Source organism: Helobdella robusta, assembly GCF_000326865.2.
Source record: "Helobdella robusta unplaced genomic scaffold HELROscaffold_48, whole genome shotgun sequence".
Taxonomy (NCBI): domain Eukaryota; kingdom Metazoa; phylum Annelida; class Clitellata; order Rhynchobdellida; family Glossiphoniidae; genus Helobdella; species Helobdella robusta.
Window position 1 is genome coordinate 521,287 of NW_008705215.1, and position 12,128 is coordinate 533,414.

A 12,128-nucleotide genomic window follows, 5' to 3' on the forward strand; every position below is an offset into this window, starting at 1 on the left:
CAATCAATCAATCAATCAATCAATCAATCAATCAATCAATCAATCAATCAATCAATCAATCAATCAATCAATCAATCAATCAATCAATCAATCAATCAATCAATCAATCAATCAATCAATCAATCAATCAATCAATCAATCAATCAATCAATCAATCAATCAATCAATCAATCAATCAATCAATCAATCAATCAATCAATCAATCAATCAATCAATCAATCAATCAATCAATCAATCAATCAATCAATCAATCAATCAATCAATCAATCAATCAATCAATCAATCAATCAATCAATCAATCAATCAATCAATCAATCAATCAATCAATCAATCAATCAATCAATCAATCAATCAATCAATCAATCAATCAATCAATCAATCAATCAATCAATCAATCAATCAATCAATCAATCAATCAATCAATCAATCAATCAATCAATCAATCAATCAATCAATCAATCAATCAATCAGCTGATAAAGCGCTATTTCCGCGATGTTCAACAGCGCTCCTTAATGAATTTTGAAAAGAGATGGGTCTTGAGATCCGCTCTGAACTTCGCAAGTGATGGAGAAGTAGTCAGAGAAGTAGGTAGAGAGTTCCAGAGAAAAGGACCAGAAAAAGCAAAAGCAGATTTGGCAAAAGAGTGTTTAACACGAGTTAAGAAAAAGCGAGAAGAAGACGATCGTGAACCGGGGCGTTTAGGTTCAATTAATATATCTGATAAATACTTAGGAAATAATTTAGATTGAGACTTATACAGGAAGGTGATGAAGGTCTTTTCCTGATATGTTAATTGAGTGGCGACTTGATAGTTATGTTTGCGCTGACGAAGGTTGTGTGTTGTAGTTTTAATTGGTGGTAGTAGAGGATGGATGACGTGGTTGTTGTTATTTTCTACTATCTTGAACAGCCTTGAATCGAGTACGTTGAATATCTGAGTGACGGTAGGATATGATGCAGGTAGATAGTTGAAGCGAATTAGTTTTTGGATGAGAGATTGTAGTTGCTGAAGTTGTTGTTGTGTAGCAAAATCAGACCAGGAAGGAGCTGCATATTTGATGCGTGAGATAAGTGATTCAGTGATGTCGAATAATTTGATGCCTCTGAGACCATGTGAGCGGAGTGTTTTGAGTGCGTGAAATGTTTGAAAGCTTTTTGTGATGATGTAATTGATATGAGGTGCTACATTAAGTGTGGAGGTGAATGTTATGCTTAATATTTTTAATTGATTCGTGGAAGTAATGCTATTTTCTTACGACTATTGTGTTGTGAATCATGAGTTCGAATGATTTATTGAAGTTAATTGACAGATTGCATTGTTTTGACCATGTAGTTAATGAGTTGAGTTCTGAAGTTCAATTAATCCTCTGTGACTTCGTTAATATGTCTGCTTTCGCTTTCTTTGTTCAGTACATTGAAACAATTTCTTGCAATACGTACTCGCTTGTATCAAAACTTTGCTTCTGTTTGCTCTTTACTTTTAAATAAATTGTGAACTTGTTCCGTCATTAAATTATTTTACTTTTTTATTTCTTAAATTATTTTAAATATTCATACATTATATTATTTTAAATAATTATTTATTACATCATCACATCATTCATCTGAAGACTTCAAATTTTATTTTTGTTACAAAACTAACAAAGACAAAAATTGATTACATTAAACATTTGCTTGTAATGAATATATATATATTGGTAATAGACCATAATTTTTTCAATATTCTATAAACTCTACTGAATGTTTGGCGTTAATATGTTTGTAGTTCGTTTTTTCAATTTTTCTCACTAAAGTTTTTTGGTGAACGTTTAGTTTATTAAAATTCAAAATAAACTTGTTTTCCAAATTCATGCTGCAAATAATCGAAATATGGCCTTATTTGCAGCAGGAATTCGGAAAATAAGTTTATTTTGAATTTTAATAAATTAAACGTTCACCAAATGCATTTGCCTGCGTGTCTGTCGTTTAAAAATGTGTTGGGTGGATGTGTATTGCGGAGGTGGGTAGGTATGAGTGGTTCACATAAACATCAGAGGTCGGTGGACATGTTAATTACATTTACTGAGGCAATAGCTAGTTTATATATTTTCATTTTCAAAAATTTTTTTTTAAATTAAATTAGTCAAAATTTTTTTAGCAAATATCACGTATTTTACTACTAATTTACACAATTTGCGAATTTATTTTACTACTAATTTTTTTATCGCTTTTAATTGTTACATTTTATTCGGGCATTTTTTTCAAGAACAGGTATTGACTTTTTTACAGTTTTTATTTGATAAGAAAATTTATGTACAATATAAAATTAATAATAATGACAAAAAATATATGACAAATTCAAATAAATTTCAAACTATTTAGATAGAATGAAGAAAATATTAGGAAATCCTTGGAGCATAATTGAAATCTGTTGGTGCATTCATAAAACTTGGCATCTGTAAGAGATAAGGATTATGAATAGAATTAACGTTGTTCATTATTCCAATAGATGCCGGTGAAATCTGTATCAATTTGAATGGAGATTTTGGAGCAATTTTCGCGGGTTTTTTACACTTAGCTCGTCGGTTCTGAAACCAATTTCTGATCCTTTCTTCATCTACATCCAGAATCTTGCAGATGTGTAGAATTACGGACTTCACTGGATATCCATTGGAATTTTGAAAAGCGTTTTCAAGTATTTCTGTTTCATGGTCGTTATAAACTCTTCTAGTTCTTCGGTCGGATGGCTTCTTGTTTGTTTCTGGCGAGATCAGGTTTTCACCATTAGGCGAACTTGATTTTTCTTCTTTAGTTAGTGCTGGCATCAAATTGATCGACTCTGTATTGATTGAAATACTTTCCTCTGAAACGATGTCTCCTGCATGTGTAGGAATTATTTGTTCTGATTGCTCTGAATCTCTCGAGTTGTTTGAAGTGTCTTGTTTTCGTTTTTTATTTGAACATAATTTTTTTTCTTCCGATGATTTTAATGTTGCGCAATCTTCTTCATCATCTGTACAAGACATTGTTAAACGTTTGCGAGATTTTGATTTGTTTTCACTTTTAGAAATCGATTTCATTTGATGAATTATCATAGGTAATTCTGTGACCCCACTTGGACTACTTTCTTCTTCTTCTTCAGATTCAAATGAAGAATTCAGACGGCCTGGTAACGATCCGACACAAGGAGAGAAGTTTAATAAATTGTTCTGCCCTGATGCTTCCGTATGAGAAAATAATTTTTCAGCTTCAAACTTCATTGTGCTTTTAAACGAGTAATATAATTGTTGGTGTTCAGCAGCTGTTGAGCACAAGTCTTTAATTCTTTTGAAATCAACAAAACTATTCTTCAGCCCAATCATATTACTTTTAATTCTCTAGACGCAAATTCACAAATGTATTGAGAACTATAATACAAATTAATCTTATTTTCAGAAAATTTTAATAAGTACGAATTATTCTCTATTTCAGAAAATTTTTAAAATTTCTTTTTTAGAAATTGTATCAAATACGATCTAATTTCAATTTAATAATAAATCAATAAAACCAGTTTAACTTCACCTCATTACACGACGAATAAATCAGAATAGTAATTTGATTGTTTATATATATATCACCGAATGTAGTAAAATTTTGCACTTTGTTACTAATCCTATTGGCTGGCACTATAAAATTAATTTACAATCTATCCAATGTTAGACATACGATAATGGACATCGTAAATATTCTATTATTTCAACATAGTTAGCAATAACTAGTTCATTATTATTCTTTATAATGGTAAAAATGATTTTGATTTATTTATCATACAAGTACAAATTTAGTACACATCTTTTCATAATGAGTTTTACTGCCTTATTGGAAGATTGGGTGCAGCCAATTTTGATTCGTTTTGTTTGGTTATTATGGGCTATAACTATTTCTTGAATATGAAATGGAAGACAGTTTTAATTTTAATAGAATATCGAATTACTATAACGTGACTGGTTTATTGCGTCATATTAATTACAGATTACAGATTAATGAAAATCTGATTTGAACCACGGCGTAGTATTCAAATTAAGAAACCATAAAAATATTAAGTGATTGATGACATTTTTATTGCAAAACTTAAAATTAATTATTTTTTTAATCAGTTCGTTATTATTATGGAAAAATTTTCAGTCACCGAGTTAGCTCAGTCAGTAAGAATGCCATGTCATGCGCTGCTATAACGCGATGGCATGGTTCGAATACTGTCTCTCCGAATCTCAAGGACCCGTATGATGTGTTGCTTGCGTGGGCCTGGGCATACGTAGTGTGTTAATGCGTAGTGTGGTGTGGTTTAGTTATGGGTATAGCACAACATGTAAGCAGAGCTGCTTTATAAATAATAATAAAAAAATAATACATGAATCATTTAATCAACATTTACGTGAAAACAAGTTTCGGATTGCAGCATCAAGGATTTCCGTTCGATCACATTGCTTCTTTACATAACCAGCGACATTGGGAATTTCGGTAAATTCATTTAAATCGTTTAATTGATGGATGTAAGTTGTTAATTGGTGCCAATAAAGGACAATTGAATAGTTGCTTTATAGGTCAATCACGTTAATTAATTTTTTCTTTTGCCAATAAAATGAATAATTTTTATTAGTGCATATTTTTTAATGAGAAATTGGATACAAAAATAATAAAATATTTAAATAAATAAATAATAAAATTTTCTTTATTTGAAGTTAGAATTAGGCGTAAATTTAGGATTACGTAATAATTGACGGGGTTCCCATAGTTAGATTTCATCAGTTGTGTCACTCTTCAATTAATCCTCTGTGGCTTTGTCTTCTAACTACTTGCTGTTACGTATTTGCTTGTATCAAAAATATGCTGTCAATTTATTATTTTGAGCTGTTTAAGTATTTGTTCATTTCAAATTATTTTTGATTATTCATTTATATTGATTATTTAGTCATTAAACTATCGAATCATCCGTCAGGAGACATTAAATTTTATTTGGCTTACAAAATTAACAAAGACAGAAGATGATTGAATTAAATATTTTTGTACAATAAATATTTTGTAGAAAATAATATAGTTTTAAAAATTTTTAACCAAACAAAATTTATTCAGGGTTTTTCATAATTTGAGTTAATTTGCACTTTGATGTGTTAATTGTCTTGTTGAGAATCTGATATCATGTCCGTCGTTAAAAATTGTAATTTTTTCTCGATTTTCAAGAAGCCAGCGGCCAACGCCGGCCAACAAATATCTCTCGTAACTAATTCATGCTGACGTAAATCAACTCGGCGACAAGCAGCAATTTTTGTTTGCGAAGTGTTAGGCAGTCGTTGAATTTAGACACAAACACTCTTCTTTCTCCCTTTTGTTGCAAGTGTCAAAATCGAAAAATTAATTCCTTCGAAACAAATTACTATTTTGCATTGTTTCACAATTAAAAAATTTTATTGCCCAATTGACGAATTGATTGCATAACGTAGAACAATTAAGCACGCACACTAACATGTTCGAGATAACAACCTAATCGCGATCTGTCATTATACATTTGATCGTAAAACAATCAGCAGTTACATCACATGATCGGCTCGAGGTTGAATGGTTGGTTTGTGCACTGCATGGAGCAAAACAAGTATTTGCTTCAGATGCATTAACTTCATGAAAAGCATAATATTAAAAGATTGATAATGCTGTTCAAACAAATTGTACTAACCGGTACCAAGGTAACAAACGTCTACAAAATTGAACAGTAACCAATAATAATTAGTCTATGATGGAGAAAACGAATGAATGAAGCTGATGTGAAGCAAAAATTGAAAAAAAAATCAGCAGCCAAAAAATTAAAAATTGAATGAAAATTGAAATTATTTATTCTTGCTTGTACTATAATCTAAACAATGGAAACTCCTCTGCCGAAGTGTGATAATATCAGATTTAAAGCTAAAAAATTAGTTAAATTGAAAAATGTAAAATATGCAGAAGCTGTTAATCTGTTTGCATTCGAGGTCATCAATATTTCAGGGCCGGGTTGACTGGCCAGTCCTTCGAACTGCTCACTAGATGGCATCACATGATTCGTTGATTTGTTCATGGGTGGAGCTTCAAAATGTTTCAAAATTATATTCTTATTCAAATATTAGAATATAAACATATCAATTTTAATATAATTATATTTGTTAATTCAATCATAGAAATAAAAGAAATTCCATTCTTAATTGTTTGTTTTTGCACAATTTTAAAAAGTTAAAAAAAAATTAAATAAAAATTGTAACTAAAATTTGAACAAAAACAGTTACTTATTTTCTGCTTTAACTCAGTGTAAAAAACTGTAGTGCCGATGTTGTTCGTGGCCACCAACGTGTACTTCCGAAAGTGGTGGGATTGTATCTTCTTGATGAATAATTTGGTTTCCATGGTTGTTTCATTAATCACCTGGATGGATGGTCAATGAATTATTAGATAGCTGCTAGGTTGTACGGTCGGAATGTTAGTTGGCTGTTTAATTGGTTGGATTATTGGTTGACTAGATGGCTGGTTAAATGGCTGGTTAGATGGCTGGATGAATCGATTGTTAGTTGGAAGATTAACGCTTTTTACAGGATCATAAAAATTGAACGTTTGTCAGTCACGTTTTGTTTGTTAAAAATAAATTTGACGCAATTGTCATGAGCAACTTGATTGATTCCTTTGATGAAATATTTCAAAAAAAATTGCCTTCGCACCTTCGAGATTTCTTCCAAAATATCGGCCTCGTATACAACCTCGCAAACCAATTTCTCACATAGGTAGGCCCTACCTTAGGAAGCCTGAAATTTTTTGATAATGAGGAGGAACAATATTGATAAAAAAAGTTAGCGACCATTTTTTTTTATACTTTTTATACTTTGTCAATTTACTAAACTGATTTTCGTTATTTTTACAAAATTTAACAAGTTTAACAAAATTTTTACATAATTTTATTGTTAGAAGAGTGGGACTGGGAGCTTCAAATTTGTATAAAGATATTGTTCAATTCAACCTTAGCAAATATCTTCATTGCAGGAGGCTTCATCCTCCAAAGCCCTCCCTCTAGCTACACCTCTGCACATACGTCGCATGATATAATAGACTACGTAGCGCTGATGATGTCGACACCTCACCAGATCTTGTGAAATGTTTAGTTTAATTTGCTGAATAATTGGTGATCAACAATAAGCATTGTTGTCATTGAACAGATGTAAAAGTAACATCGGTATTACGGATATTGATACCGACCTCGATATTCCCGTACCTATATCGAACCGCTCATTTGCGTGGTACTGAACAATTTTTTACTAAACTAAATAACCAAAACATTACCGATAATCGATAATTATACTATATGCCGTTAATTTACCGACGTAACGATAAACGTGAAGAATGTGATGCTTATATAGTGAATTAAGCTGGTAGCTTGCTACTAGTTTCGTGTAGCACTCACTCTTTTGGGCATAAAATTTTCTGTTTCAGTTTCTGCGTTTGTCAGATCCTGATTTTTAAAGAATAATAAAACAAAATGTTCAATTTGGCTATGGAAACCCTGCAACGAAAATGCTTCCAACACCTCAAATACCAGTACTTTCATATCAAATGCGAAAGAACAACGAGAAATCTTAACGACTTACCAAATAACCCTTATTTCAAATCAATAAATACTCAATTAAATTAATCGGTACTGGGTCTGTATGGGATTCGACTTTTTCAAATTTAAGTTTAGAAACAGAAATCCTATCGGATGAAATTTCCAGTGTCACTATGTCTAGTCACTATGGTTTCATTAGATACAATTAGATATAAAATTAAAATTAGATATAAAGATTTAATTCAAATCGAATTAATACGTCTTAATAGATTTTCGTATAAATTATCATATAGGAACATTATACATGGAAACAAACAAATGTTAAAACTTGCATCCTCTATATCAAGAACATGTGTGATTATGTACACTACACATGTTAACACAATTTGCAAATCACTTCTCACAATTATACTGCTTTATGTTAATGTCTGGTGATTTAAAAGTAATTAAGATAAAATCAAGATAGGGCATAAATTGGTCGGCTCAATCAATCGTAATTCTTCTCGCTTCAAACCAATTCGCATATATGCATACGTTCATTAAATAATATACATTTATATACATATTCACATGTACAAGAATGGATGTACATAAACGTATAAGCGTAGACAAGCAAGTATTTATGAAGATATACATAGAAATGTAGACATATGCGTTGCATATTAAAACCTTGTTGATTATAATCCGTCCCAAATTTAGCTTAGCCGGATTTTAAAAAAATGGTCAAAATTTTCAAATAAAATAATTGTCTCGGAAATTGTTAGCTATATATTTGTGAATATTTGTAAAGTAATTTTACGTTGAGACTTAGGTGTCAAGCGCTTGTACATGTGTAGTGCTCGAGTACAAGTACCAAGTACAAGTACCGAGTATATGTAGTGAGTACAAGCAGCACATGATTATTAGCAGGATGTGAAACGTGTTTTTGAAAAGATACATTTTAACGGCACTGAATATGAGTATTATGAAACTCTCCCTGCATTATTTAATATCACTTCAAATTAATTTTAACCTTTAAACAAATGAATCCAGCAATATAGGATTTCCTTTCGAAAAACTTTTTCGTATAGGCTGAAACGCAGAAAGAAATTTATATATGGCATTATTTCCAACTTTTTCAGTCCGGAGTTGGCTGGCTAAAAATAAACGCGTCGACGTGACTACTGATCAAAAGAAACATTTTAAAAGAATTGAGTATTAAGCTGAAATATTTGTTAGTAGATGCCTGCGCATTCATTACGACGTGCAAGCTGCCGGGGTTCCATTCAGTTGTTTAATCTTTAGTGGTACCTCTACGCAATACAAGCCCGATCTTCTATTGTCACTTGTCATTGATCCACTCATTCATTCATCTGCCTATTCATTCGCTCGCTCGCTCATTCATTTATTCATTCGTTCGTTCCTTCGTTCATTCATTCATCCATCCATTCTGTAATTCATTCATTCATTTGCTTACTTTGATAATCAATCAATCACCCACCGATGCATGCATTCATTCAACCGATCGAACAGTCACTTGATAGGCGATAAAACGTAACCCCTCATTTTTTTATCTTCTTCTTCGTTGCTTATTTAATTTCTTGATTGTTTATTATTACCAGGTTCTTTCAACTAATTTGTTTTACTTTCTCACGTTCATCTACTTATTTATCAATACGTTTCATTCATTAACACGCCTCTTCGTCATTCATTAAGTCAACTAATTAATCGTTCTTTCATTCAATCATTCGTTCTTTCATTCATTTATTTAGTTCTTTCAATCATTTATTTAGTTCTTTCATTCAATCATTTGATCTTTTATTCATCTATTTAGCTCTTTCATTCAATCATTCAATCTTTTATTCAATCATTAGATCTTTTACTCATTTATTTAGTTCTTTCACTTCATCATGTGTCCTTTTATTTACCTATTCACTCTCTCATTCACTCATCCAACCATCCATTCATCTCGGGCCTTCATTTATTTTCTTATTTATTCGCGTTATAAAGGCGTCCGTGTTGGTTGCTTTATTGTTAGGATCGACAGCCAATACATACACGCAGAGTATTCGCCAGATGAAAAAAACAAATATGCCACAGTATACAAATACACAAAAATACACAAAAATATACAAATACACAAAAATACAAATATACAAAAATACAAAAAAAATACAAATGTACAAATATACAAAAATATACAAATATACAAAAATCTACAAATGTACAAATATACAAAAATATACAAATATACAAAAATACAAATACACAAAAAATATACAAATATATAAAAATATACAAAAATATACAGATGTACAAAAATATACAAATGTACAAAATATACAAAAATAATCAAATGTAAAAAAATATTCAAATATACAAAAATATATAAATATACAAAATATATAAGTATACAAAAATATACAAAAATATACAGATATACATAAAGTTACAAACACAAAAACAGCAAACCAACAAAACAAATGATCACAAAATATGTATACATACATATGTATTGATATGGATGCATGCTCTATAAAAACAAACAACTAATAAGAACTGAAAAAAGTGTGAATGAAAATAAGATGGATAAAAAGAAAAAAATATTTTTTTGTATAGATTGTGCAGGAAATAAAAAAAAGTATAAAAACAATATTATTATTATTATTATTATTAATAAAATAATAATAAAACAGAAATAAAATAATATAGCAAATAACTTCAAAGAAGAAAGAGCCAATAAATTAGGTGTTAAAAATAAAATATAAAACATCCCAAAAAATGAAAAGAAATGATTTCTCAGAAAAAAATAAATAAAATATGTCAGTGTATGTGTGTTTGTATGTTTGCATCCATATATGCTTGTATGTATGTTTTTATATGTATGTTTGTTTGTATGTGTGTATGTATGTTTGCATGCATGTATGCTTGTAATTATGTTTGTATGTTAGTTTGTTTGTTTGTGTGTGTATGTTTTCATGCATATATGTTTGTATGTATGTTTGATTGTGTGTGTGTATGTGATATTGAATGTTTTATGTTTATTTGTATGGGAGTATGTGTGTATCTAAATACGCTTATGTAAGTATGTAATATACGGATGTACGCATGTAATTTGTGTAATGTATGTGTGCTTGTAATGTATGTCTGTAATGTATAGTACTATTTAGAAAAGATAAGAGTATACGCGTATGTATGAATGTAGGTGTACATAAATTTTGGGTGTTAGCCCAATCATTGAAATACCTTTGATGTGCGTTAAATTCATTACGAATTTACATTTAATTTACAAGAAATTACAATTTACATTCGCGTACATTCATTACATTTTTTGTATTACAATTGCACAATTGCGTACATTCATCACACGCATTGTATTACATTCGCGTGCATTCATTACATGTATTGTATTACATTCACGTACATTGGAATGCTTTCTTACCTGAAAGAACAATAGATTGTTTGTATTTGAATAAGCAATGAAAATTGAAAACGTGGCTGTGCGTCCTATTCATGCTTATTATTTTCGTCTGTTGGAGAGCTTCAACTTGTATTATGTTGGACGCTTTAGTGGTTGTGTAATGTTTTGCTGTTCCAATTCTTACATTAAATGTATTTCTTATAAATTAATTAATGAATTAATTAATTCAATCATTTATTAATTCATTCATTCAATATTTTGCTCTTCATTAAGCATCTCTGATGAGCGAGAAGCTGCTACACATCGTCCCTACGCAATTCAAGTTGAACTTGTGGGCTACAAACTCAGGAGCGACAACAGCTCCCACGTACGTACGACTTCATGCGAACGCAACCACACCAACCCACAAAATATAAAGTTCGGCTGAAACTGGAGTTTTGACCAAAGTCGAACATTCTGAATTTTTCAACAAACGTGCTCTAATAAGGAATCTGTTCTACTTACTTAAACTATTGAGAGCAATATTTGAATTGAAATTTTGAGGATCCGCCGACACGATGACACGTAGTTGGGGATTCTGAAATCGGTGAATGTCGAGTAAATGTAAATTAAACTATTGTGCAAATTTTCATTATTTAAGACTTTGCAGTAGATAGGAGATAAAAACATCCACGGAAATTAAGTCTACAAAAAATTAAATCATTTTTTAAAAACGGAACTGAATGAGCTAAAAAATATTCCATTGTTTTGTAGCTGATGGTTTAAAATGTTAAATTATTAAACAGCGTCTGTCAGGCAGATTCCCATCTCAATTGAAACCTGATCCGCCGTTTTGCTTTTTATTTGTGGGTATATTTTTTTTAAATATAAAAACTCCATGAAATTAAATGCCTGAATGGGTTGTAATGTTTCGAATGAATAATAAATGCATGCACACAATGACACGACAATCATGGATCGAGTAGATGAACGGCTGTCTTCATAAAAAAAAAAGGTAGGTAGGTAGGTAGGTAGGGAGGTAGGTAGGTAGGTAGGTAGGTAGGTAGGTAGGTAGGTAGGTAGGTAGGTAGGTAGGTAGAGAGGTGGGGAGGTAGGTAGGTAGGTAGGTAGGTAGGTAGGTAGGTAGGTAGGTAGGTAGGTAGGTAGGTAGG

The 12,128-nt window shown here is 30.9% G+C and overlaps 2 protein-coding genes across 2 annotated transcripts; both read right to left on the reverse strand.

Moving 5' to 3' along the window:
* Positions 1 to 497: 497 nt before the first annotated feature.
* Positions 498 to 1,852, reverse strand: HELRODRAFT_178475 (hypothetical protein; the record flags this gene model as incomplete). Its single annotated transcript, XM_009026571.1, has 2 exons — positions 498 to 1,152; positions 1,836 to 1,852. 2 exons carry the CDS (start codon positions 1,850 to 1,852, stop codon positions 498 to 500), a joined length of 672 nt encoding a protein of 223 aa, XP_009024819.1.
* Positions 1,853 to 2,379: 527 nt separating this feature from the next.
* Positions 2,380 to 3,342, reverse strand: HELRODRAFT_178476 (hypothetical protein; the record flags this gene model as incomplete). Its single annotated transcript, XM_009026572.1, has 1 exon — positions 2,380 to 3,342. The coding sequence occupies one exon, from the start codon at positions 3,340 to 3,342 to the stop codon at positions 2,380 to 2,382; it is 963 nt and encodes a 320-aa protein (XP_009024820.1).
* Positions 3,343 to 12,128: the final 8,786 nt, after the last annotated feature.